The sequence below is a fragment of the Palaemon carinicauda genome, chromosome 1 (assembly GCF_036898095.1).
Source record: "Palaemon carinicauda isolate YSFRI2023 chromosome 1, ASM3689809v2, whole genome shotgun sequence".
Classification (NCBI taxonomy): Eukaryota; Metazoa; Arthropoda; class Malacostraca; order Decapoda; family Palaemonidae; genus Palaemon; species Palaemon carinicauda.
The window spans coordinates 99,558,864-99,586,333 of NC_090725.1; the positions used below are offsets into that span (position 1 = coordinate 99,558,864).

General features: G+C 40.6%; 1 protein-coding gene across 1 annotated transcript in view; it reads right to left on the reverse strand.

Annotated features, from left to right (window-relative positions):
* Window positions 1–27,470, reverse strand: part of LOC137650078 (protein fem-1 homolog C-like) — a 73,201-nt gene that overhangs the window by 26,075 nt on the left and 19,656 nt on the right. Inside the window, exon 2 of the mRNA XM_068383152.1 lies at window positions 12,548–12,707. Within this exon, the coding sequence (XP_068239253.1) occupies window positions 12,548–12,707 (160 nt within the window). The remainder of the gene's footprint in view (window positions 1–12,547; window positions 12,708–27,470) is intronic.

Sequence of the window (27,470 nt, forward strand, 5' to 3'; positions counted from 1 at the left end):
GTTGCCATACGACGCTCCTTAGAGGTCTCGAAGGACTTGAGGAGATCTTGGAGATCTTTATTATTGGACAGATCTAAGCCTCTATGTCTGAACACAGATGCCAACATGCTCCTGTAGCCCTTAATAGTGGGCGCTGAGAGGGAGCGAACATTTCTCAGATGTAGGAGAAAGTCTGCAATTTTGGGCTACAGAGGTACTGGAAGAGGAAATGGATGATGACTTGCACCAGTCTCTAAAGACTTCCCACTTCGACTGGTAGACCTTGATGGTAGATGCTCTCCTAGCTCTCGCAATCGCTCTGGCTGCCTCCTTCGAAAATCCTCGAGCTCTTGAGAGTCTTTCGATAGTCTGAAGGCAGTCAGACGAAGCGCGGGGAGGCTTTGATGAAGACTCCTTACGTGGGGCTGCCGTAAGAGATCCATCCTTAAAGGTAGACTCCTTGGAACGTCTACCAGCCATTGAAGTACCTCTGTGAACCACTCTCTCGCGGGCCAGAGTGGAGCAACCAATGTCAACCTGGTCCATTCGTGAGAGGTGAACTTCTGCAGCACCTTGTCTAGGATCTTGAAAGGTGGAAAGGCATAAACGTCCAGGTGAGACCAGTCCAGCAGGAAAGCGTCTATGTGGGCTGCCTCTGGATCTGGAACTGGAAAGCAGTAAGTCGAGAGCCTCTTTGTCAGAGAGAGTAGCAAAAAGATCTATGGTGGGTTGACCCCATGTCATCCATAGCTTCTCGCACACAGTCTTATGCAACGTCCACTCCATGGAGATGACTTGTCCTCTTCTGCTGAGGCCGTCCGCCAAGACATTCATTTCTGCACAAATCTCGCCAAAGGAGAGATGTTACTGCCTTAAATGGAGTTCCTTCTGATCCGTGGATCAAAGACCCAAGCCTTCCAGACTGTCCAGTGGAGCTCCCTAACCCAAATCCGCTGCATCTGAAAACAACACATGGTTTGGGTTCTTGATCGCAAGAGAAAGACCTTCTCGAAGTCTGATGTTGCTGTCCCACCAAGTCAGACATGTCTAGACTGAGTTGGAGATTGGGAAAGAGATACTCACTAAGCCCTTCTCCTTGTTCCAATGTTTTAGGTGAAATCGGAAAGGGCATAGGTTGAGTCTCCCCAGAGAGATAAACTACTCCAGCGATGAAAGAGTTCCCACGAGGCTAGTTCAAACTCTTACAGAGCAACTGTTTTTCTCTTGCAAGTGAAGGACTTTTAACAGAGCTTGTTCCATTCTTTGCGGGAGACGAAAAGGGCCGAAAAATCAAACACTGTATCTCCATTCCCAAAAAAAGAATAGTCTGGGATGGGGTACTGTAAGTTACGACTTCTCTACATTCACTATGAGACCTAGCTCCTTGGTTAGGTCTAATGTCCATTAGAGGCTCTCCAGACAGCGATATAATGACGACGCCCTGATTAGCCAGTCGTCAAAATAAAGGGAGGCTCTGAATCCTCAAAAAATGTAGAAAGCTTGCTACATTTTGCAAGGGCCTTGTAAAAACAAGAGGAGCAGGAATGAGGTCGGAGTACAGTGCTCGACAGTGGTACATTACTTTCCCGTCCACAAACCTCAGATGTAGTTGAAAGTTTGGATGAATCGGGATGTGGAAGTATGCATCCTGAAGGTCGAGAGAGACCATCCAGTCGCCTTCCCTTAATGCTGTCAAGACAGCTTGGTAGTCTTCATCGTGAAGTTTGTCTTGACAATGAACACATTGAGCGCACTTACATCTTAAGTACTCCTGCAGTGAACGTGGCTGCCAGATCATTGGAGCCATCCCTGATAGTCTTGTTCCTGCAGAGAACGTGGCTGTCAGATCATTGGAGCCATCCCTGATAGCCTTGTTCATGCATGACATAATTGTACAGCAAAACTTCAAAAGCTCGAAAAAACCCCTAACAGGAGATGGTCTAGCTCTGAAGCCGACCATAAAATCTTGGAGCGTCTCATGGCCAGGCGGTCTATGAGGCTTGAGAAGTCTCTCTGGGCAAAGGCAAGAACTCCCAAGCCGAGAACTTCTCTCGTGTCATACCAGACGCTCGCTCTATAAGCCAGTTTAAAAGGAGGGAAAGCAAAGGCTGTCTCCCCCAAACTCCTCCTGGTGATCAACCAGTCGCCTAGCAAACGTAAAGCTCTCTTAGAAGAGCGAGAGAGCACTAGCTTAGAAAACAACGGCTTCGAAGTAGCTAGGCCTAGTGTAAACTCTGACGTTTAGGCGAACGAGGAGCAGCAGTTACAAAATGGTCCGGACAAAGATCCTTAAAAATCAGCATGATTTATTTAAAGTCCATAGAGGGCTGAGCAGCTTTAGGCTCCTCTCCGTCTGACAAAGTCCCCAAGGGAATATCAGTAGGAGGGGGATCAGCAACTTCCTCATCTGAAGGAACCTCGTCCGACAATTGCCGAGTCTCAAGCAAGGGAGAGACCTGCCGTGGTGGCAATGCTTGACAAGCAGAGTCCACACGCAAAGTAGCATCAGTAGCAGTCAAGGACGCTACGTCATGTAACTGCTTAAAGGACTGACCAGCAACAACAACAGGTGCGGGAGGACGCTCGACGTCAAGTCGAGACTGCCTTGACTGCCTAGATTGAGCAGTTAAAACAACTCTTGACTGCGGTGCTTGACGTTCAACGTCAAAACAAGGCAACTGAGCTGGTTGGCGAACGTCCTGAACGTCAACACGAGACTGCGGCAGCGGCTGAACGTCAACACGAGGCTGCGGCAGCGGCTGAAAGTCAACACGGGACTGCAGCGAGTGAGGATCCAAGTCACGTGACTGACGTGACAAACTACCGACATCACGTTTCATAACGTCAACAGGATGAGTAAATGCTCATTTGGGCGGCTGACGGCTAGTCTCTCGTTTAGTGTAACGGCGACTCGAAAGCGAAGGTTCATCGTGAACCTGCTCAACGTCATACTTCTCCATAAGTGAGGCAAGCTTAGTCTGCATGTCCTGCAGGACAACCCATTTAGGATCAACGGGAGTCGGAACGGGCCGAGACGACGGTAACGTCTGTGTTGGCAAAACATTGCCTTTACCGCGACCCTCGGACCCCATGTTACGCTTGCGTTTAATAGGCGAACCGTCTTCCGACGACTGCAAAGGGTCAGAGCTGTCCCCATAGCTACAGCCAGGACGCTGGACCTGTCCTGAAGGGACTGACTTCCGCTTTAAGGGTCTAGAAACTTTGCTCCAAGGTTTCTTTTGCGAGAAGCCTTCGGATGACGAGGAGAAAAACAGCCTCGCTCGTCTTATGGTAGGGGCGATCTTGCTAGACACGCCCGATACCATAGAGGGAACGTTTGTTCGTTGGTTAAAGCCTCTCGTCCCCATAAGTCCTACGACATTACTTCTCCCTGGTAGCATGGGAGCCTGAAAGAGGTCTCGGACTAGGTGAACGACAAGCACGAACAGACGAACCCTCGGTCGCAACACTAAAAAACACTTTGCGCAATTATCACTTTATCACTACGATTTTCTGTTTTTGCACTTACTTCACTGATATCGTATTTTTCAATAATTTCACATTAGGCATGAATAAAACTGATTTCTACCTGAAGCACGCAATTCTCCCTTACATCAAAAGGTTATAATTGCGAAATGAGTCGTATAATGTAAGCACATTAGTACAAGCAAAAATCAGTAAACATATATATCGAATCAAACAGAAATATATAAAGTTAAAAGGATCAGTGACTGGGGAGGAGACTAAACACTAGTTCATTAAAGACTACGTTTTCAATCTCTCACCGTACAGTGCCTTGGGACGAGAATAAAAACTAAAAACGTTTTATCCTTTCTCCCCGTACAGAGACTTGGGACGAGAGTAAAAAACTGAATCGAGAACAACGTTACTCGCTTGGGACGAGAATAAAGATCGGAACGTTCTCTCTTCCTCTCTCTCTCTCTCCGTCTCTCTCTCTCTTGATTTCACACAGAAGAGAAATGCCCACTCACCCTTCGTCAATAAACAGGTTATTTGACCAAAGGAAAAAACTGAAAGGACTAAGAAATTGAAAATTAACAAGTTCCTTTAAATTAGTATTTAAAACACTTCAGTTTGAAAGAAGAATGAACAAAACGTCAAAATCGATTTACTCTTTCTGCAAAGTGAAACCGTGATTCTCTCTTTCTCTATCGTAACGATAGAGCGCAAACTGCGTAGCATAAATAAACCAAACGTTAGTTCATCTTTGAAACAGCACAAAGACTATTCAAAGAAAATCTTTCATAAAATATCTACTAAAAAATATTCATTTCATAACTCTTACAGAGCAAATGATTTAAACTTAACGAAAATAAAAGTTGAATGGGCTCAACGTTGTTTAACTTCGGTTTCCAAGTTAGGACCGCTTACTCTCGTCTAGGGGAGGAATAGGTAAGGCCGCATATAAACAAAACATAAAATTTATCTTGATGTTTAGTATAAATGGAAAGCTAATCAAAGAGGCCTAATAAGGGCGGGTGAGATATAAAATATATAGAGGAAAATCTATAATTAACAACAACAATTTATAACGTGATAAGATAATTGCTAAAAACCTAAAACACACTTCCGTACACTAAGGGAAGGGTCGGCCATCTTTACTCTATGGAAAAAACCAGAGATAAAAGAGCAAGGGCAAAACACTTTTACTCTCCTTTCAAAAGCATTTCTTTTGAGGATAGTATTGAATAATCCAACACGGCGAAAGCAATAAAACCAAAACCAAGTACTTCACCAATTCGGTAGAAAACTCGAGGTCATAATAGCGAGTGGAATCGACTTGTCGATGAAACCGACAGAGAAGAACTGGAGCTGTTTACATGTATATGCGGTATCTGGCCGATAGTCGGCGCTGGTGGGCACACCCGCTACCTTCAAGGCGATCGCTCGCGAGTTTTTGAATTCTGTCGAGCCGTCGGAGACGTCAGCTATTATATATTCACCGGCTAAGTTTAATTTTTAAAAAGGCAGAGCCTTTCCATCCCAGCTGGCAGTGTGAGATGAGGAGAAGGAGCAATCTCAGGTGTCCTCTGCATTGTCATCTTATTCTTCGTCTCCCGTGAAGGGAGTCCTGGATATTTCTGGGGCAGCACTGTCTCTCAAGGAAAGTAGCCACTGATCCATTACATTGCATATAGTCGACCCTTTGAGCAGAGAAGAATTGTTTGGTAATCTTATCACATGTATGTGGACACTCCCACGGGAAGAGAAACCGCAGGAAACGTGTATGCAACTCCTATCAATCGGTCTTCTGGGACTTCACCCATAAAGGGAAAAAGAATGGCAAACCCCTTTCCTCCCAACCACCAGTGTGTGAAGAGATGGAGGCAAACTTTTAGTTCTTCCAGTGTGGCTTAAATGTCAATGGTGACAATACTCCAAAGAAAGAGATCCTAAGAATTCTATTAAGAGATCAACAACATCAGGAGATACGTTTATCACCTTTCCGGCCATGTGGAGATGCTGACGAGAAGAAAAGGGGTGGAGCAATTCCCTTCAACTCGGCAGCAGCAAACCCTCCTTCCCACTCCTGAAGGAATAAACAGCAACAGAAATGCTTTCACACAGGAACAAGAAATTGTATACAGTATTGAAAAATTACAAGACAAGTGCCAGTCAGCTACAGTAATCAGGAAAATTGCAAAACCTACTTTCTTTGTTAATACAGTATCCTTCGCACACAATAACTGCCAAGAATTATCTAAAAGAAGAAACAAAAGCTTAAAAGAGCAAGTTGATGGCACCGGCAGTACATACATACTCTCCAGCCGTAACTACCGACATCATCATCATCTCCTCCTACGCCTATTGACTATATAAATTTTAACAGCAGAGTTCCACCTATGTGAAAGACATATTCCTATTAAAAACAAAGGTTTGTATTCATGTAGGAACAATTGACAATTAAATCTTGCATGCAAGGACAAATGCATGCTACCAATATGACAAATTTGTAGATAATTTGTATTTTTCCTAACCATACAAACCTTAGCTATTTAATATGGGTATTACTTTCGGCGTAGCTGAAATGACGAGCCATTAGAATTTTAAAGAGGGTTTACTACCCCCTCTAGCTACCCCTACCCCCCTTACACATCTGTGACTAGCTCACTTTGCTTAGAGGTAGGACTTCCCGGGGGACAGGGCTGGCGGGCAAGTTTGATTAAATAGCTAAGGTTTGTATGGTTAGGAAAAATACAAATTATCTACGAATTTGTCATTTGTTCCGTAACCGAAATACAAACCACGCTATTTAATATGGGTGACTTAACCCTTAGGTAGGGTGGTAAGTCCCAGCCGTTACTGGCTTTTGGCTTTTGCCCGGGGACTCAGTATCCGAGTGTGTCAGTGCTCAAGATAAGGAGTCCCTGCACCTCTCAAGTGCCTTGCTCTGCAAGGACCGCGGCCTACGTAAGCTTGTGTGTGAAGGAATGAAGTGTGACTCGTTCTAGGAAGTTGACCTGAAGTCCTTTAGATGGAATTCTTGGATAGGACGTTCCCAATACCACCTTGTAAGGGTATGGGGACGTGACAGTATTATCTTAATACTAGGAACACAAGGAAACATGGTTTACCTGCAGAGGTTTGCGGTCAGCTGTGCAGAGAACCTAGGATGCTGCTTTCCCCAAGAGAGGGGAGGATGAAGAAAAGAATAAGGGCCAAGCACACCTTTTCATTCATGCAGACTAAAACTGGGTAACAATGCCCTCAACCATCTGCTACTTGTCCAATAAGGAGCCTGAGGTTTAAACCAGCTGTTGTACAGCCACCACAGGGCCGATAGAGAACGTATCGAGCCTCCTGTGGGTCACGTCTTGCAGGTAGTGGGCTGTGAAGGTCGTCTGACGCTTCCAAACCCCTGCTTGTAAAACCTGCGTCACCAAGTAGTTTCTCTTGAAGGCCAGGGACGTAGCAATGCCCCTGACATCGTGTGCTCTGAGGCAACGTGACAGAGGAGGGTCAGGTGGGGTGACATGACGGAGGAGGGTCAGGATTCAGGGAATGATGGATAACCCTGCGAATCCATGCTGAGTTAGTGTTTTTAGTGACCCTCCTCTTCGTCCTTCCGGTGCTAACAAACAATGCCTGCATCCGCGGACGAACTGCAGCTGTTCTCTTAAGATATAGCCTCAGACTCCTTACTGGGCACAGTAGCAGATGGTCTGGGTCATCTGTTATAGAACGCAGACTCGAAATCCGGAAAGAGTCGAACCGAGGGTCCGGCACTCCTGGATTTTGAGTCTTGGCTAAAAACTGAGGGACGAATCTGAACGTTACCTCCCCCCATCCCCTTGAATGGGCGATGTCATACGAGAGACCATGAAGTTCGCCAACTCGTTTGGCTGAGACCAAAGCAAGTAGGAACACTGTCTTCCAAGTCAGGTGGCGATCAGAAGCCTGGCGTAATGGTTCGAAGGGAAGTCTCTTAAGAGACCTGAGAACTCTAACCACGTTCCATGGAGGTGGTCTCACTTCCGACTGAGGGCAGGTAAGTTCATAACTTCGTATGAGTAGAGAAAGTTCCAGTGAGGAAGAAATGTCCATTCCTTTGAGCCTGAAGGCAAGACTTAAGGCTGAGCAATAGCCTTTCAATGCCGAGACTGAAAGGCGCATTTCCTCCCGCAAATACACGAGAAATTGCTATTGCTGGAATAGTGGCATCGAGTGGAGAGATACCCCTTCCACGACACCAACCACAGAAAACTCTCCACTTCGCCTGGTAGACCCCTGCAGATGACTTTCGCAGGTGTCCAGACATCCTTTCCGCAACTCGTTGCGAAAAGCCTCTCTCTGTGAGGAGATGCTGGATAGTCTCCAGGCGTGAAGCCACAGCGAGGCTACGACTTTGTGAAAGATGTTGGCGTGTGGTTGTTTGAGTAGCTCATGTCGTGGAGGAAGTTCTCTCGGGAGTTCCGTCAGGAGCTGCAGAAGGTCCGGAAACCACTCTGCGTGATGCCATAGCGGAGCTATTAAGGTCATAGACAGGTTGAACGATATTCTGGTCTTGTTGAGCACCCTCCTCATCAGACAAAACGAGGGAAAGGCGTACACGTCGATGTTGTCCCACCGTTGTTGGAAGGCATCTTGCCAGAGTGCCTTGGGGTCCGGGATTGGGGAGCAGTACAGCAGAAGCTTGAAATTCAAGGCTGTCGTGAACAGATCCACCGTCGGGGAACCCCACAAAGTCAGGACTTTGTTGGCTACTAGACGATCCAAAGACCACTCGGTACTCACTATCTGTGATGCCCTGCTCAGACTGTTGGCGAGCACATTCCTCTTGCCTGGAATGAAGCGAGCTGATAGTGGAATCGAGTGGACTTCGGTCCATCTCAGTATCTCTACTGCAAGATGGGATAGATGCTCTGAAAAGGTACCTCCCTGCTTGTTGATGTAAGCCACTACCGTGGTGTTGTCGCTCATCACTACCACGGAGTGACCCGCCAGGTACTGTTGGAACTGCTGAAGTGCCAGAAATACAGCCTTCATTTCTAGCAGATTTATGTGGAGGCATTTTTCTGATTCTGACCACAGGCCTGAGGTCCTGTGGTTCAGAACATGGGCCCCCACCCTTCTTTGAGGCGTCCGAAAACGGCATCAAATCTGGGGGGAGGACGAGAAGATCCACTCCCTTTCGTAGGTTCTTGTCTGTCACCCACCACTGAAGGTCCATCTGTTCCGCAGGACCCATAGGGGCCAAGACGTCCGGGGAATCGTGTCTTTGATTCCACCGGGACTTGAGTTGCCATTGCAGGGATCTCATCCTGAGGCGACCGTTTGGAACTAGACGGGCCAGGGAAGAAAGGTGACCGAGGAGACGTAATCACAATTGGGCTGGGAGTTCTTCCCGTCAGAGGAAAGGGTCTGCGACCCTCCTCAGCCTTGCTATCCTGTCGTCTGATGGGAAGGCTTCGTGGAGATTGGTGTCCAAGATCATACCTAGACATACCAGTCGTTGAGTTGGAAGCAGAGAAGACTTCCCGAGATTTACCATGATCTCTAGATCTTGGCAAATTCCTAGAAGCTTGTCCCGGTGTCGAAGAAGGGTCGACTCCGAGTCTGCCAGGATCAGCCAGTCGTCCAGATAACGGAGGAGACGGATGCCGATCCTGTGTGCCCATGAAGAAATCAGGGTAAACACTCTGGTAAATACCTGAGGTGCTGTGGAGAGACCGAAACACAGCACCTTGAACTGGTAGATCTTGTTGTCTAGGCTGAATCTAAGTACTTCCTTGAAGACGGATGGACTGGGATCTGGAAGTACGCGTCCTCCAGGTCCAGTGTACACATGAAGTCTTGTGGTCTCACTGCAAGTCTGACCGTGTCTGCTGTCTCCATGCTGAACGGAGTTTTTTGACAAACCTGATCAGAGCTGAGAGGTCGGTGACTGGTCTCCAGCCTCCAGACGCCTTCTTTACAAGAAAGAGTCGACTGAAGAAGCCTGGGGAACCGTCGACGACCTCCTGAAGAGCATCCTTCTTTAACCTGGTCTCGACTTCTGCCTTTTTGCCTTTCTTGTCTTTGACAGGAAAGGGCTGCTGTTTGGACACCGTCTTCTTTGCTGCCACTGCCGGTTTCGTCGTCTTGGACGGGCGAGGTTGTTGAGGTGCTGGAGGTTTGTAGGGCTTTGATGTGAGAGCCCTCTGGAGGAGAGAGTCCTGGTTGGATTTCCTCCACCTCTCAGCTGCCTGTTCCACATCTTTAGGCTCAAACAGATTCTTTCCCAAAAGGGAAGAATGTCTGAGCCTGCTGACTTCGCCGGCTAGGACCTTCGAATGGAACCTTTCTGCCACCGCATCACGTCATTTCAAGATGGAATTGGCCCACAAGTTCGAGACTTGGTGGGCCAGAAACTCTATGGTGCGGGTGCCCAAAAGGAGGAAGGTCTCCAGGGCTTTCCTGGTGCTCTCCTTAGACAGATCCTCGGATGGCAACAGGATGCCAAGAGACCCCAGCCAGACGTCCAGCCACGAAGTAGCCTGCATGGCACACTTCGCAACCTTCTCCTGACTTAGGATCTCTGTCGCCGAGAAAGTCATTTGCCGGCTAAAGAGCCTCTCTAGAGGGACTCCCTTGGTAAGCTCTTCCACCGAGTGGTGCAGGGGAAGAGCTAAGCAAGACTCCTCCATGATCTCAAAGTACCTCCTCTGGTGGATACGAGGAGGAGGGAGGAGCTTGTTGCCAGCAGTGCAACGGCAGGAGGATGTGAGTTCGGAGACCTGGCCCTCAACCTTATCCCTGGCACTCTTCACTCCTTGGGACCAGGGCAAAGCCGCACTGGCCTCAGCGGGTTTTTGGGTGCCAAAGACTCGGTCCAGGACCGTGTCCTTGCCCTCACGAGGAGGAATCTCAGGGTCCGGGAACCCGTTGAGATGCCTCATCAGGGTCAGGACCTGCCAGAAGGCATGCTCTGACTCCTGTTGCTCTCCTCCTGGAGAACTGGCAGCAAAGTCTCCTGTCCCCAAAGGCTCTACTTGGGGGGACACGTGGACGTTCTGCGATGGTTTCGTTGGCTCTGCTCGAATCCTAAAAGACGACTTAGGGATGGTCTTAAGAGTCCTTAGGTTCCCTCCTAGGAGGGATACAGGACTCCAATAACGAAGTCTGAGGGCTCTTCTCCACCCCAACTCGGGACGATTCTCCTGCTCGAGGTGGGGTTTCTCCCATTGGTGCGATGGGAGAACGTCTCACCTCGGTAGACTCTCCTGAGGACGGAAAATCTTCGTCCACAGGAGATGGAGAGAAAGTCTGAGGGGGGGAGGGAGCCTTCCTTAAGGATTTCCTAGGAGCCAGCTTGACCCTGGGAGAAGTCACCACGACTTCTACTCCTCTCTTCCTCTTCAGTGGGGTCGGAGCTGTCCTTGGTTTGAGGATCAACTCAGAGACGGCAGGCTTGACAGCCTGAACGACAGCTCTCATAAGGGACCCAAACCATGGCTGCTTACTGACAGATACTGTGTCAGACTCCCTCTGGAGGGAATTGGATCGGGCGATCCTTCGGAGTAGACTGAAAAGAAAGGGAAGAAGAAGAAGGTTGGTTCCTGGACCTATCCGAAGACTTCCCCTCCTGCGAGCGCGCTGGTCTGCACTTTTTTTTTTTGGGGGGGGGGGGGTTGAAGAAGACGACCTGGATGCTCTCGTTCCTGAAGCCTCGCGCGAGGGCTCGCGCTGTGAATCCCAATGGGAATTGCGCCGGGGATCGCGCTGGCGCTCGCGCGCAGACTGCGAAGGCGAAGAACCGAAGAGGCGCCTCCTAACTCCCTTATGGGGAGAAGGAAGGCCTCTACGGCGAAGAGGAAGACGAGCCTTACATCTGATACGTCCTCTGGGGACAGCAGGCAGACCATCATCAGTCCTCTGGAGAGGAGTCTCTGTTAGTGAACTCCCCCGAGGGGGAGAATCACCTGCAGGAGAGACCGTTGGACTTAGCTCCTCCCTCGAAGGATGTTCGGAGGGGGGAACTAAGCCTTCAGCAACATCAGCACCCAAGGCAGAGGTTTGACCTAACTCGTCGGAAGCCTCTGCCACAACAACGTCGACGATAGACAGAGGGTCAACCTCTGCTATCGCCGGCGACTGTTTGACAGCAGCCCCCAACCTGATTATGTCAAACAGGGCTTCCTTGGAGGGCGAACCCGGAAGCCCAAAGCTGCAATAAATAATCATTAGACACATTAGCAGAAATAACCTCGCCCGGGGGGAGGAGGAGGAGCTGCCTCGTTATGGGAGGCAACGCCCTCTCCCGCACCCCGAGGTTGGCGAACACAAGTACGGCCTACGCTACCACTCGACGGCCTCTCGGAAGAGACCGATCGAGTGGGAGCTTTGGAGGAGGTTTGGGCTACGGAAGAAGAGTCTTTGGGATTTTCTCTCTTCAAGGAAACCCTTGAAGGAGAAATATCCCGTTTAGACTTCTTCCGGCGCCGTGAAAACCTCTCCCACTGGGAGGTAGACCACTCCCTACACTCACCGCACACTTTATTTCTTTCACACAGTTGGCCCCTGCAATAAGGACATAAGGTGTGAGGGTCTGTGTCCACCGCCGACATAAACGTTCCGCAAGGGTGGTCAGGTAAGCCGGGACACTACTGCATGGTAGAGGCCAACTTCCAAACACATTGAAAAGAGAAAGCAAAAAACAAAGATCAAAGGCTGTCATAAGCGAGGGTGGGAGCAGACAAGTCTGATCGTCACCCGAGCCAAAAGCAAAGTGAGCTAGTCACAGGTGTGAGGGGGGGAGGGGTAGCTAGCTACCCCTCCCTACCCCTTCGCTAACTAGCGAGGGGGAAGTAAACCCTCGTTAAAATTCTAATGGCTCGTCATTTCAGCTACGCCGAAAGTAATACCCATATTAAATAGCTAAGGTTTGTATTTCAGTTACGGAACAAATTAAGCTTACACACGTGGTGACATAAAACTAAGTCACATTGTCACTAATCATTAAATCTTACCCATCTCAGGTTTTCTTTACTTTCTCTAAACTTGTTCATAACTTTTCAAGGCATTAATAATACAGTATACAGCTAGAAATCCTTTGAAAGGGACATACCTGAGCCTACTTGCTCTATGTCTGCATCACAGCGTTCAACCAGGTACTCTACGCAGTTCTTGTGTCCGTGCTTGGCTGCCATTACCAACGGCGTAGCTCCGTTTGTTTTGGCACTCACAACACGGGCCACTTCACTGCGGCTACGATGGTCCAAAAGCATCTGAAATCAAACGCGATATTTAATCAATCAAATATTAATAACATTAAATGTCATCATCCGAAACAATACAGTAACAAATCCACAAACTCACATATTGTATGCTTATACTGTACACTACAGTCTTTAGCAGCTCAGACAATGCAGTTTCCTATTCAGGGCTAATACCTGTCTCAGACAAGTTGGTTTATGTTAACCTCTTTAAAACAAGCAAGTTTCTATTCCCCCTCATGGGGAGGATTTTTTTTTTTTAAGATTGAAAAAAGGGGGGCATTGATTCCCATCACAAAATTGTCACACTAAACTTTTGCACACAGTTTCCTTTGAATTTCATAGAAGTCCCTTAAGGAGAATTTTATACAAACCCTTTAGTTCCATACGATTTATTATTTACATCCAAAAGAGAATTAATCTATCATTTTCACATGAAGAAGGCAGGAGGCTTAGAACTCCTACATGCACAATTTTCATAACTTGTCTGGTGTAACGCCAACTTTTAGCGTTGCACATGTTTTAGTAGATCATGTGCTAGTAAGGGTGTTCCATCTAGCAATGGCATTTTTCCATTCCAATACACCTCCAAAACAAGGAATTTTTAAATTAAACCAGTTCTTAGAGATGTACTATAATTAAAAATAAATAAAACAGAGACAAGTTCTATTTACAGGCTAGATCAGGCATTCTTCTTACAATCAAAAGGAAGCAATTCAGGAATCTCCATTTTGTAAATTTATGGAATTAAATTTTGGATTGTATATTATAGAAATAAAAAGTTAATTAAAAAAATATTTCCATAATTTACCTAAGCTTCACAGATGTCTCTGCTAAGAGGTTTTCTACGCTGAAATAACACTGTTGCTTTATAGCCCATCGACTTGGTCTTCTCATAGACTTTCTTGTGATACCATCAGTTAAATTAAATACACAGTATAAAATGCATATATACACATCTTTCCAGCAACCCCATGACCACTTTCCTTTCCTTAACTCTTCTAATACCCTTGCCAATGCCTTCACTTTTTATGGTATCTAGTGTTAACGTAGAGTAAAATAAGTGTTTTTCTTCCCCAACTGTCATAAAGAGGATTTTTATGTTAAAATCAACTATTCCCATAGTAACATTCAAATTACAAGCTATTAATGTGGAAGCATCAGCTTCATAACTTATTAAAAATTAAAAGATTTTCATCTCTACACCAACCCTCCCTTTCCATACAGTATAGCCAAAATATTGTGCATATGTCAAATACAGATTGTAGAGAAGCAAGAACGTTTGACTTGGGCAAGAACACTGCTAATAACCTGAATATTAATTCAGCTTTTATTCAGTTTCTGTCTCATTGTAAAGACTGCTTCTGCTCATATCCTTAGCATGAAGTCAGACACTACAGATTTTAATAGGGATAGATATTTATCCTTAGAATTTATACCCAATAAATGTGCTAAGGGAGAACTATACAAATAACAAGGCAAGTTCTTGGTCTTAAATCATCTTTAACAAGCTTGGAGTTCATCACCCAATTTCTTTGCAACCTGTTCTATTCTGTCGTCAGACCTCTAAAACACTTCATTGTCACAATTAATTTCTATTGTACGAAATTATATGAAGGAGATTTTCCAATACTGGAAGGTATGAAAATATCTTCGATGGTATCTGAAAGTCAAGAAGACCAAAATTATTTGGTTAAGAACTAAATTATGCATTGAACTACAGTTTACCTTTAAAGGCCGATACTGAAAAAAATTGCCAGCGCTAATGGAGGAGACAACCTAGTAACGAGAAGACAAGAGACAGGGATATTAATTTTAGGAAGCAACAATCTCCATCCAAAATGGTGTGGGAGGAAATCCAAAGATTGAGGAATTTGAAAAGTCTACGTATAAACAGAAACCTATATATTATCTGCCTGGAGCATCAATAAAGGGCACTAATACAATAACAGACCAAAATCTTTGTGAAGACTTCAGAAAACTGAAAGAGACTTAATTCTAATAGTCATGCCTTCTCCATCATAAGACTCAATACAACAGTATTCCAGTAGTTTTATTCCAGCTGTGACAAAGTTGTGGAATGATAGTTGAATCGGTGGAATTTCAAAAGTTCAAACTTGCAGCGAATGTTTTTAAGTTGAACAGGCTGACATGAGTTTCTTTCTACAGTATGTATATATATATATATATATATATATATATATATATATATATATATATATATATATATATATATATGAAAGATCTATTTCAATGTTGTTATTGTTCTTAAAATGTTATATTTCAATTGTTCATTACAGCTCTCGTAATTCATGTATTTCCTTTCTTTATAGGGCTGAGTTTCCCTGTTGGAACCCTTGAACTTATAGCATCTTGCTTTTCCAACTAGGGTTGTAGCTTAGCTAATAATAATAATAATAATAATAATAATAATAATAATAATAATAATAATAATAATAATAATAATAATACTAATAATAATAAACCGGATGTCATATACTGTAGAGTAAGTGTAGCATATTGCAGTTAGCTCAATCACCACTTGTAGTGCTGTGTGGTTTTCCCGTTTAACAGCCATATTCAGAGATTTTTGGTCAAGGGTTCCTAATAATATTGAAGATAAAGAGCAAAACTAGTAGCGACAAACAAAATAGGAAAAAATATACGAAACATACTACTAAGAAACCAAATCCAAGATATAAATGACAGTATGTAAAAGGAGTCCTTCGCCACGTAACCGAAGAACGCTGTCTGTTGATTTTTTTCATATACTACGGGAAGTCCTGCCATACGCATTTGGCAATGCCAGCTATACATAAAGGAAGATTAGACAGTTTATGAAAGGAGGGCAAAGGGGTGAGTTGCCTGTGTCAACGTCTGCCAACTTGGCAACAGCTGCGCTCAAGAGAAAACACATAACTACCACGAATGTACAGTGGTCTAAAAAGGTCTGAATTCACTCGTTGCCGTTTAAGGACTCGGCAAGGAGTTTTACGTCCTCCAATGACACATGCACTTCGATCAGCATTTTAAACGAACACTAAAGTTACGTTGGTATTGACGTTGGAGAAAAATGCTTTTCAGTTATTAATGCAGTTAAAGATACACCAAATCAAATTTGTCTTTACTTTCAGAGGGTAATTAACATACCTTTAAAATTTAAGAAAATGGGAAATCAGGCAGGCAAAAAGTTTCAGGGCTAACTTCAGGGGAAAATAACTGACTGCAACTGATCCTATTTATCAAAGGCCTCCGAGGATCACCCTGCAGGACACATTTATTCTTGGGCATACATATCGACAAATGTCTCGACGTTGTACGTCTTCCTCTATTTCAATAATCAAATAACCTTTCAGAAAATAAGACATTCCTTCTTAAAAGGCTATGCCTTCAACCCTCCTGATAATATCAAGCAAGAGTTTAATATTGTAGGGAGCTAAAATTAATACTATAAGTACACCACAAGTTATATGCGAGAAATAGGGTAACGATGTACAGGAACAATCTTTAAAACCCGTAGGTGATAAAAATGCTACCTATGAAAAGAGAACATGGCAACGATACCAGAGCCAAATGTGAAATAGTATGTGAGGAAAGTGGATTAAACTTTAGAGAGACAGGCTTCAAATCATTGTACGATAAAAAATGTATGTATGTATATATATATATATATATATATATATATATATATATATATATATATATATATATATATATATATATACCACTATTGCTACTGTACGAATAACACCTCAGCTGTTTCACTATCCACATCCCATTACGACCCACAGCCAGCGACTATCAACCAAGTACATACTTAAATGCTCATGGGGATCCATCAATACTACTTTTTATACATTGGCAGGTGATGATCTTGTACTTCACCATTCCTATGATTTTACCCCACTTAGCTTAGCTTTAACATGTTCTGTGCATAACCCGTAGACTTTTTCTGCACCTAGTTGCCAGATACATTGATACATTTAAGAATTTATTATCCACGGGACAAAATATCTGTCGACTGCAATGCTGAAAACTAAACCCTTTTGACTGACCTTTTCGTTCGACACACAAGACTGCTCTCAATACGAATTGAAAATATTTTCTCATATCTACACAAAATGTTCATGGCATTATAAAGAAGGCACTAACTCATGAATATACATACAGTACACGAGAACTGAGCGGTATGGACATTTGCGAGCATTTAAACACAGCAAACGAACAAGTTCTCATAAGATTAATTGATCTCTCATGCGTACACTTTCACTTACAAGGGCTTGTGCAAATTAGGTATATAGAGGTATGATACCATGATGATGATCAGTCTTTTACATATACATATAAATACTATGGTAGTTTTCATGGCTTGCTCAATCTTTTGAGCTCCTCCATATTATTGTGTGTATGTATGTATGTATGTATGTATGTATATATATATATATATATATATATATATATATATATATATATATATATATATATATATATATATATATATATATATATATATATTAACAAATTTAATTTGAAAAAATAATAGTAGAAATTACGCTCTAATTTCGAAACACTTTATTTGCGCAGCGGAAAAAGAGGCAAAACTGATATTTCCGACCAGTAAATGATGAAAACTTTAATTAATTGGTTTATATATATATATATATGTGTGTATATATATATATATATATATATATATATATATATATATATATATATATATATATATATATATAGTATGTGTGTGTACATGCATTATACATACAAGATCACAATTGTCCCATTTATGTCAGCCTATGCTTTTTTGGGGGGTAGATACATAGGTGACACTCGACTTGGCCGATGATTAAGAGAAGAAGTCTACTGACAATCCGTCTTATTTTCCTCAGCAAAGGACACACAATCAAATTTCACTTTGAGGGAGAGAGAAGGGGAATACTGGGCTCGCATTCGCTAGAGCCGGTCCATGCTCTAGCAAAAATAAGCATATGGCCACCAAAAAATATTAGAGCCATCCAACCAAAAATCCACATACAAAAGCCTATTTCGATAGTTACTAGGCCAATGTAAGAGGAATAATGAACGATATAAAGAATATTAGTATTCCTGATAATTGTATTTGAACAGTTGATAAAGGTAAAAGTTTCTCGGGGACAAAATTGCAATTACTCGAACTTTTTAATAAGACAAATACCAACGTTCCTTATTACAGTCAAGAAAAGGTTTAGCAAATAAATTCAACTAATGCAACCATTATAAAATCAAATTATCAGGATTCAGGAAATTTAAACAAACCTTACACATTTCTTATCACGGGTTGTAGTATTCACACATTTCAAGTCAATCACAACAGCGGCATAACAATTTCGTGCCAACTCCACTCTTCAATGTCACCACTAATAGACTTCTGGGAATAACATATGTCAAATTAGGCTACAACCATTCATTACTTACATGACATTTATCCCCTGAAGGTCTAGACCGAGGAAATTTCATTATATGCGAAGAAAAAAAAAATAAGGATCGTAAGAATGAACTACTTAATGTATTTGATATAATTAAATAAAATAGATTGACATTTTTTCTTGATAATAAACAAAAGTTACCTTGATATCTTGATATGTTGCAATTCGTGTATAATATAAAGCAATTCAAAACCAAAATAATTATGAAAATAAATACATAAAATAAGGTACGTCATAATATATGATTATGTGCAAAGTCTGTGAATCTTAAGAGTTAATCCCTTATCACCTATAATAAAAAAATACCCTACACTGAAGTTAAAGGTGGTCGATGAAATTCTAACAGAATAATGTAATAGTATTATGACTAGCCAAAACTATTTTCATTTAATCTACAAGTCGGCGATAAAAAAATTACTAAAAATAGACATAAAAACACTGGTCCTTTGATGTGGTATCACCAACCCCGTCTACTGTAAATCCGTTCAACTAAATACATTATGATGGTGTTTAATGACAACAAATTCATATAAAATATTTTGATGTAATATTTCAAAATCATTCTTATACTTTTTTCTTAATACTTCGTAAAAAAAGATCTTCAAACAATCTCGCAACCATTTTATTACCATTATCTTTATTACTGGGTAAGCTACAACCCTACTTGGAAAAGCAGGATACTAAAGGCACAAGGGCTCCAACAATGAAAATAGCCCAGTGAGGAAAGGAAATAAGGAACTAAACATACTACAAGAGAAATAAAGAACAATTAAAATAAAACTTTCAACCCTGAACTTCGTAACCTTTAAATCGATGGACACCAACGGACATTCCAAAAAATAAAATTTCACCCGCAGTAAATAGATTTAGTGAAATCTACTATACTCAATTTTTTTTATGAAGCGCATTTGCAACGACTCGCCGGGGTGCCTTTTAGCTCAGACAAGTTTCCTGGTATCTGATTGGTTAGAATTATCTTGTCCAACCAATCAGCGATCAGGAAACTTTTCCGAGCGAAAAGGGCGCCCTGCGAGTCGGTGCAAATCTGACTATAGATCTTGTTAACTTGAGTCTATTTCGAGTTCCAGTTAAAAAAAAAATTAAGATATGGTATCACAATACAATTATTTCTTGTAAATCAACAGGCCAAAAATTCAAGTAAAAAAACCTTTATGCAATTTTTTCCTACAAATGTTTCTCTTGATAAATAGATATTCTCATCCTACTTAAAATTGGCGCTGTATTTTGGCGATACATGCTGTCTTGACTACCGTACTCAGCATTACTACACAAGAGAAATTGCAATTTTTTAGTTATTCAGAAATTTAACAAGCGAAATAAAATAACCAGGAGTAAACCTTGAATTACGAGTGGTAAGAAGAAAGTGGTGATTCAGCATAAAACGTGGTAGCTTGCTGACAGGATCCTCAGTGCCTATCAATGATGGAATTCTTATACAGTATATATTTATTGAATTGTTCCTTCCGTGTGACAGCACAACACTAACATTTCCACCTTCTCAAATTCCTTTAAGGTTAGTTTCGTATGTAAAGTTATGTAGTTGTATGTTTCAGAATACACCTCTTGAAATGCGTATGTACTATACGAGTATATACATAATATATATATATATATATATATATATATATATATATATATATATATATATATATATATATATATATACGTGTGTATTTACAAAATCACAACCTCCCTAACTCATTGCATATATAATGAAGATCTATTCAGTATAGATCTTGTTAAACATGTGCTTATTTTCCAGAGTATCACATATGAGCTCGTTACAACTTCGTTCTAAGACTAATTACCATCTAATGCAGTATTACTGACCTTCCTAGAAATACAGAAAACAATTATGAACAGGAAGCCTGAATTACCTTCATGTTACATGTAACACAACATGGTCACGTCCGATAAGTAATGAAATGAAGTCGATGAAATTCAGTCAACCACAGGACCGTGAAATCCGCAACTCCCTTCTCAAGTTCGCGGTATTTTAGTCCCATGTTATTTTACTCAAGGGGATGGGAGCATTAACACCATTAAGAGAGAGAGAGAGAGAGAGAGAGAGAGAGAGAGAGAGAGAGAGAGAGAGAGAGAGAGAGAGAGAGAGAGAGAGTAAACTTTCATTCACATTAAATTCAACGTCTCATAACCGTAACCTGGACAAGTTTCAAGACCAGATGCAAAAATAATCTCTGCACCGGACATGTTTTCCTTTTCACTACTGCATCGTGGCATCAGCATCGTCGCCTCTGCCTTAATGCATTCTCTCACACAGGTTTAACTAAATACACTAGAATCGTATTATCAATCTATATGGATAGGGAGTTACTAATAAAATTTGGAAGACTCAAAATAAAAAGTTGACATAGGCAAATAAACAATATAGCGTTTAAAGTAGTTTTGAATAGGTTCAATTTGCTGGTGATATCATTATCATCCCCGCTCTATTGACATAGTTAATGAAAGCCTCCGAAAGGCTAAATCGCTGCATTTTCCTTACTTTTCACAGAAGTTTCTCCAAGTAAATATCCATTTATTTTTCTACTTATATAATTTATAACTGTATACAGCTATTACTTTATTTCCTCAAGGCATTTAAGCTAGTTAATATTTTATTCTTGGTATTATACGACTGTTTCTATGTGAACAACCTTAAATAACGATTACAATAAGGGACTACCTTTCATTAATGCAAATACTTTACTGCGCCCCCCAAATATTGAGCATTTTTTTTTTAGATTGCCTGTTAGTTTAAATGTGGATTACATTTGACATCATTCACCAAAAGTGTGCATGGTGACTGTCAACCAGTGGCTGACTGCCAAGTGCTAATCCTAGTTTCAAATAATATAAACTTCAGAATCCATAATCTTACACACCATGACCGTAGAGTTTGGAATGTACATTCAATCATTTATTTTTTCTTGGGAAACAGCCTGCATTGGTGTTAGTCGCCTTTTAACTTCTTACATTTCATTTGGATGTTGACAAATATCATTTTCAAAATTCTAATAATGCCCATGAGAAAAGGACGTCGGAGGAGTATGCATTTAATTAATTTTAGTACAGTTAGTACTTATTGAATAAGTATGACTAAATGCGCACGTGAGTGTGTGCATATTGGTTGCTAATATAATATATCAATATAATACAGAGCCTATTGATATATATTTTAGTACACGTGAAACGGAAAGGATTGAGGACTGAAAAAAATACAGATTCACTTATGTAGGCCAATGTGTTATCAAGTGGAAAGATGATTCAATAGTTAGAGGTTGCATGGCACTTGTATAATCAAGAAGTCAAAGGAGGATAGGGTTTGTCAAGATGACATACGAACTAGAGCAGAGCTCCATAAACACAAAAACCAGCATATGGTTCTCATTATGGGTTTCGATGGGCTGTCCATTAGCCTCATGCATCTAAAAAAGGTGTATTGATACTATCAGATATTTCCCGATAAGGGTCCCAGTTTGTACAGGTTACAAACTAAAGGTTGTATTGGAAATGTTTCTCATTAAGGGGGAAAAGCCTGAGAGAGAGAGAGAGAGAGAGAGAGAGAGAGAGAGAGAGAGAGAGAGAGAGAGAGAGAGAGAGATTCCTAAAGAATGACTAAGAACCACGTTCAGTTTGCGTCAGAGACATACGTAAGAACAAACAGAATTTGCTCTTGCCAAAGCTATAAATAAAACAAGGGCGATAAACAAAGTTTCTGAGCCTGTAAACGTCCTTTTCGTTTTCCTCTCCACTTATAATGAACGGGAAATTTGTAAAGTCTTGCTTGAAGACCCATTAATTTCCTCATTAGCTTTCTGCGTCTTTCATGACGCAACGAAGGGGAAAAGCTAATGAGGTAACCTTTAAAAAAACAAAAAAGTCAGGGATTCTAGACACGTCACACACCCCATCTCTACATGATGCATTGCGACTGAATATACGACCAAGTAACGAGTGTTAACAACTAAAATCTCTCTCACTACAAGAGGGAGGAAGGTATCTGAGAAATTAAAATTCACAAGTAAAACTTGAAAATAAAAGAATTATCAAGAATTCTAGACCTTGTATGAGAAGACCCAGAAAGAACAGAGTGAGAAGAGTTTATGCAAGGGAAAAACAACAGGGTTCAAGAAGATTGGCAATGACAGATCGCCTGGCTCTTTCGGGAATTTCTCGCCTGCCATAGAGGTGAATGGCGCACTGCGAAAATAAAATTCGACGCGTTGCTAGTGAATCATTGTGGAGGGGTGTCAAGCGACTAATGATGTAGAGATTTTGTATGTGATATATATATATATATATATATATATATATATATATATATATATATATATATATATATATATATATATATACACTTTAGTAGCGAATATTCTAACATGTAAGAAAAAGAAATGAACATGGGTAGGACATAATGAGAATGACCGATAATAGATGGACATTAAGAATAACAGAAAGGGTCCCTGGAGACTGCAAAAGAAACAGGGGATGGGAAAGACGATGGATTGACGAACTAAGAAAATTTGCAGGTATAGACTCGCATAGTGACCAGAAACAGACAAGAGTGGAAGGACATATCTGAGCCCTTTGTCCTGCAGTGGACTAGTAACGGCTGATGGTGATTATATATATATATATATATATATATATATATATATATATATATATATATATATATATATATATATATATATACACATACACACATAGGTCTATATGTATACACAAATATATACAATATAGGTCCTGCAAAATAATGCAAGAAACCGATAGCTAAAATACATTCCAACCAACAATTAGTTTGTTATTAAGACTTTCTCAAACACCTTTCATTCCATTTGTAACCAAAGAAATTACTAAATATAAATATTATTATTATTATTATCATCATCATCAGTATTATTATTATTACTTGCTTAGCTACAACTCTAGTTGGAAAAACAGGATGCTATAAGCCCTGGGGCTCCAAAAGGGAAAATAGCCCAGGGAGGAAAGGACACAAGGAAAAATAAAATATTCTACGAACAGTAACGTTAAAATTAATATTTCCTATATAAAGTATGAAAACTTTAACAAAACAAGAAGAGGAGAAATAAGATAGTGCGCCCGAGTGTCCCCTCAAGTAGAGAACCGGAGGGACACACTAGTGGCATGTCTTCGCCAAGCGAAGCAGTCTTTATTTTGCTCACAACTCCACGAGTACCTGTAATTCTCTGTGTTTTCTTTAAAGCCTAATTGATTTGTCCTTGAGCCATACCCCCCACATGTTCACAAGTTTCGTTGAAGCTGGCTCATTAGTCTTTGCATAATGTTCACAAACAAAAAATAAACTAACAAAATATTTTACTTAAAATTGCGATTACTTTCAAATTACTGCTGCGTACTTTTACTATGATGTACTTTATCCAAAATGTTAAAGATTCATCCTTGGGACATACCCAACATGACTACTAAATTTGATAAAAATGCATACAGTAGTTTTTGAGTCAAGTTGCTCACAAACAAATAAATAAACGACGACAGGGGTAAATACATCAGCTTCGCAAAATTTTCAATTTTGGCGAAGAAAATTACAATACCACAAAAAATTATTGCACAAGAACCACAACAAAAAGAGACGATTACCTTCTTCTCCTTACAATAACGGTTACTGAAAACTGAGATGTTTATGAGATTAAGGAAAAATGAAAATATTATAAGACAACGAGGTCTTGTAAGGACGTGGTTCCCACTCTTCCATTTGGTGGTTGGTTCTTATATGCACACAGGCGTCCTCTCGCAGATTCGGTGATGACGGAGTCAAAACAATACCAAAATAGTACGGCGTTATTCATACGAAAGGAAAAACTATTCAATTGAGTATGAATTAACAAAATAATTTTGTATACAGAAAATTATAATTGCACTCAAGAACAACCAACGACGATAAAAATTCTAGGCAAAAGAACTATAAGGAAATGTTTAATTATTTCACTCCATGAAAGTTTAAACCAAACCAATCAATTAGGTTATAATTGACACCTAAAAGATGAAGATAAGCTTGATCTAACTATCATAAAATTGAATTGAAATAACTTTGACAAGACTGAAGAAGAGCGAGGGAAAACTAATCTATTCAGCTCTTCTTTCATATCTACCTACCCAAACTGAAGACGAAGATGCAACATGAAAAGAAACACCCCATTCATAATTATGGGGTTATTCAATGTAAGAGACAACATATTCCTTTCCAACTTCATAACCATCCCTGCCTCATCGCTTCTTAAAAGATACAAACAACTTTACGATGACTTAACTTTTCTTGCCAAGACAGTTTTTGCAACATTATATACAAGGCACGTGCTCTCTCTCTCTCTCTCTCTCTCTCTCTCTCTCTCTCTCTCTCTCTCTCTCTCTCTCTCTCTCTCTCTCTCTCTATATATATATATATATATATATATATATATACACACACACACACACACACTTTTCACCCGTAAACATTTTTAATATTCTAAAAAAGTATTGTCACCTATATGTTACCTTCAATTCTGGCAATAAGAATTTTCTTTTTTATAAAGGTCTCCCGTATGGAATGCATAGGCCTTTAGCAGCAATAAGAATAAAAGTAATCAAGTAATCGATATTTTGTACAATTCAGACTTACTTATATTTATCAAACTGGGCTATATTATATAGCCCGATGCTGGGGCCTGTAAGACCATTCAGCGACTGAGTATAAATGGGGAAAATTCCCAGAGTTACACCATGAAGTAAAGTTAGAAGAATAAAAGTCAGAAGAGGTTGGACAACAAGATGAAAGAAAAGAAGAAAAGAGCGGAGGATGGATGCGAGGTAAAAAATATTTATATATATATATATATATATATATATATATATATATATATATATATATATATATATATATATATATATATAGCAAGTGTTGATGATAGTCTTATTATATGAATAAAAATGACGTGACTTGTTAAAAGGTCTAAGCCAACATGCATAGACTATTCACAACAAATGCTACTTCAAGTATCGAGAGATAAGAGAATATTTCCTAGAGCGCATTCTAAGCTCCGTAAAAGGTTATATCTACTGCCTTCTCACCATTACCTTAAACCGCCTAATGCTATCGAAGAGATAAAGTCTAAACAGTCAAAGAATGTCAATGGCTGAAAATAATTACCATTCGCATAGTCTCGTTGCTTACACACGACTGCAGATTTTCTAAATCACAAAGCTCTGGTAATTTACAATCTTCGTCTTAGTTCCTCCTGGGGATAATCTCATTCTGATAACAACGATTATATAACACATGTATTAACTCTGTGTGTTAAATAATATCAAGGTGAGATAATTTAATGATAACGACGAAAAATACGTTGACCAACATGTTATGTATTCCATAAAATGGCACTAATGGCAATTAAATAAAAATCAATGATTATTTATTATCTGTTTGTTGATATCAAAGAAACAGCACCAGAACTTTCAATAGATACACTAATTGTAAGGTGTAATTTCAATGTTAAAAAATTCTAGACACTTCCATTAACAAATATGCTATCAAGATACAATTAAAGAACAGAACGACAAATTGAATTTTCACACAAAATGAAAATAAATAATTCCAATTGAATACAATTCTGTCGTTAAAAGTTCTCCGACGTCAGCCTTTGTTTACACTTCCTTTCCTGACCAGACAACCAAGGATTCTTCCATTCCGAAAATGGAATCCCTCTCTAAAACGAAGCCGGAGGGGACCTCCTTAAAAACACAGGTTGTATTGACAAGCGCCAAATCCATCACAAAACCACAAAATCGTTGGCTAGAAGTGTTTACTCCTGCATTTCCCCCAAATTGTGTTGACACACGCATGGGGCACTTGCCGCTTGCCAAAGGAACCCTGGGGGTTCGGAGAGATTTTCTAGAAACTAAACCATTTAAAGGGAAGATTTTGGTTTACTTTTTGGCAACATCGCTTCGTATCAATTTAGGGAAACATCCAACACACTTTCCATCACTACTAATAGGTAATATATGAAAGTACTGTAATATTAAAAAAAGATGACCAAATGTAGCATAATAAACGATGTCGTGAAGGATAAATTAAAGAAACCTGAATGATAACGTGGAGAAAATGCGAGAGGAAACGTTCTCTGACAAGTTGTGATAGTTCTTGTTAATCATAGAGAGATTTTGTTCTGCATTGCAAAGTTAGCAGTTTCATGACAATGACCTCAAACGTTAAAAAAGAAAAAAAATTCAGTAGGAAGAAAAATGGTGCGGTCGACCTACAAAAACTTCTCAATCGTACTGCAACATCCACGATTGGTAGAGTTATAATTCTGAACAATAAAGAGGATATCGAAGCATTAGACGAAGCGGAACAGATTCTGTGTCATTGACAAATCAAAGGCAACATGATCTTAACGCTGAAAGTTGTCTGTTAATCTGGATTGATGAGAAGCAGTTAGAAGGGGAGAGTTACTAACACTATTAATGAAAAAGGCAACGTTATTAGAGTTGTATAAGGGGTGGTATTAAGGGAATGCAGAGAAGTTAGAATGCGGGAAAGCCGGTAAAATTTCATGAAAGATGTTTTTTTTCATCAGTCCGAGTACTGAATCGATTAATATGGGCAATGCAATTTCGCATAAACATGAAATTTCAAAAGGACAATGAAATCGACTTAAAAAAAAAAAAAAAAAAAACGTGTCCAGAGAAGTGTAAATCAAGTGATGCAGTTAGTGAGTGAGCACCGCTCAAGAGAGAAACTCGATATTTTACCCAAAGTTCTCATGGAGGGAGATTCTCCTTCCCAGAATAAAACACTTCCTCCTCCTCCTCACTAATTCAAGTGCTGGAGGCTAAATAAAAGAATATTATCTCTATATGCTTCGGGCTGAAAAAAAGTTTATTAAAAAATAAATTATTCTGCCTTGGCTTATTAAATAGTTGGATATGGTAAGGGAATCTCATTGTTGAATGGATATGAATAACAACGTCCATCAGTAACCATAGAGATGCATTACAATAACATAAACAAATAAGTAGTTTTAAAATGTCAAGGAACATTTCGAAATGAAAGAAGCCAAACAGCACCAGTGGTGCAGAAGGTCGATAGGTGTTGAGGAGGAAAACGGAGGTTACCATGACAACTGGATTATTACCAAGGACTGGATATGATTCGGAGAAAAATAATAGGCATTTGTTTCCGATTAAGATTCAAATAGACGTATACAAAATGGTCATTTGAACTATTTCAATTCACAAGCAAATTGTATGCAAAACCTTACTG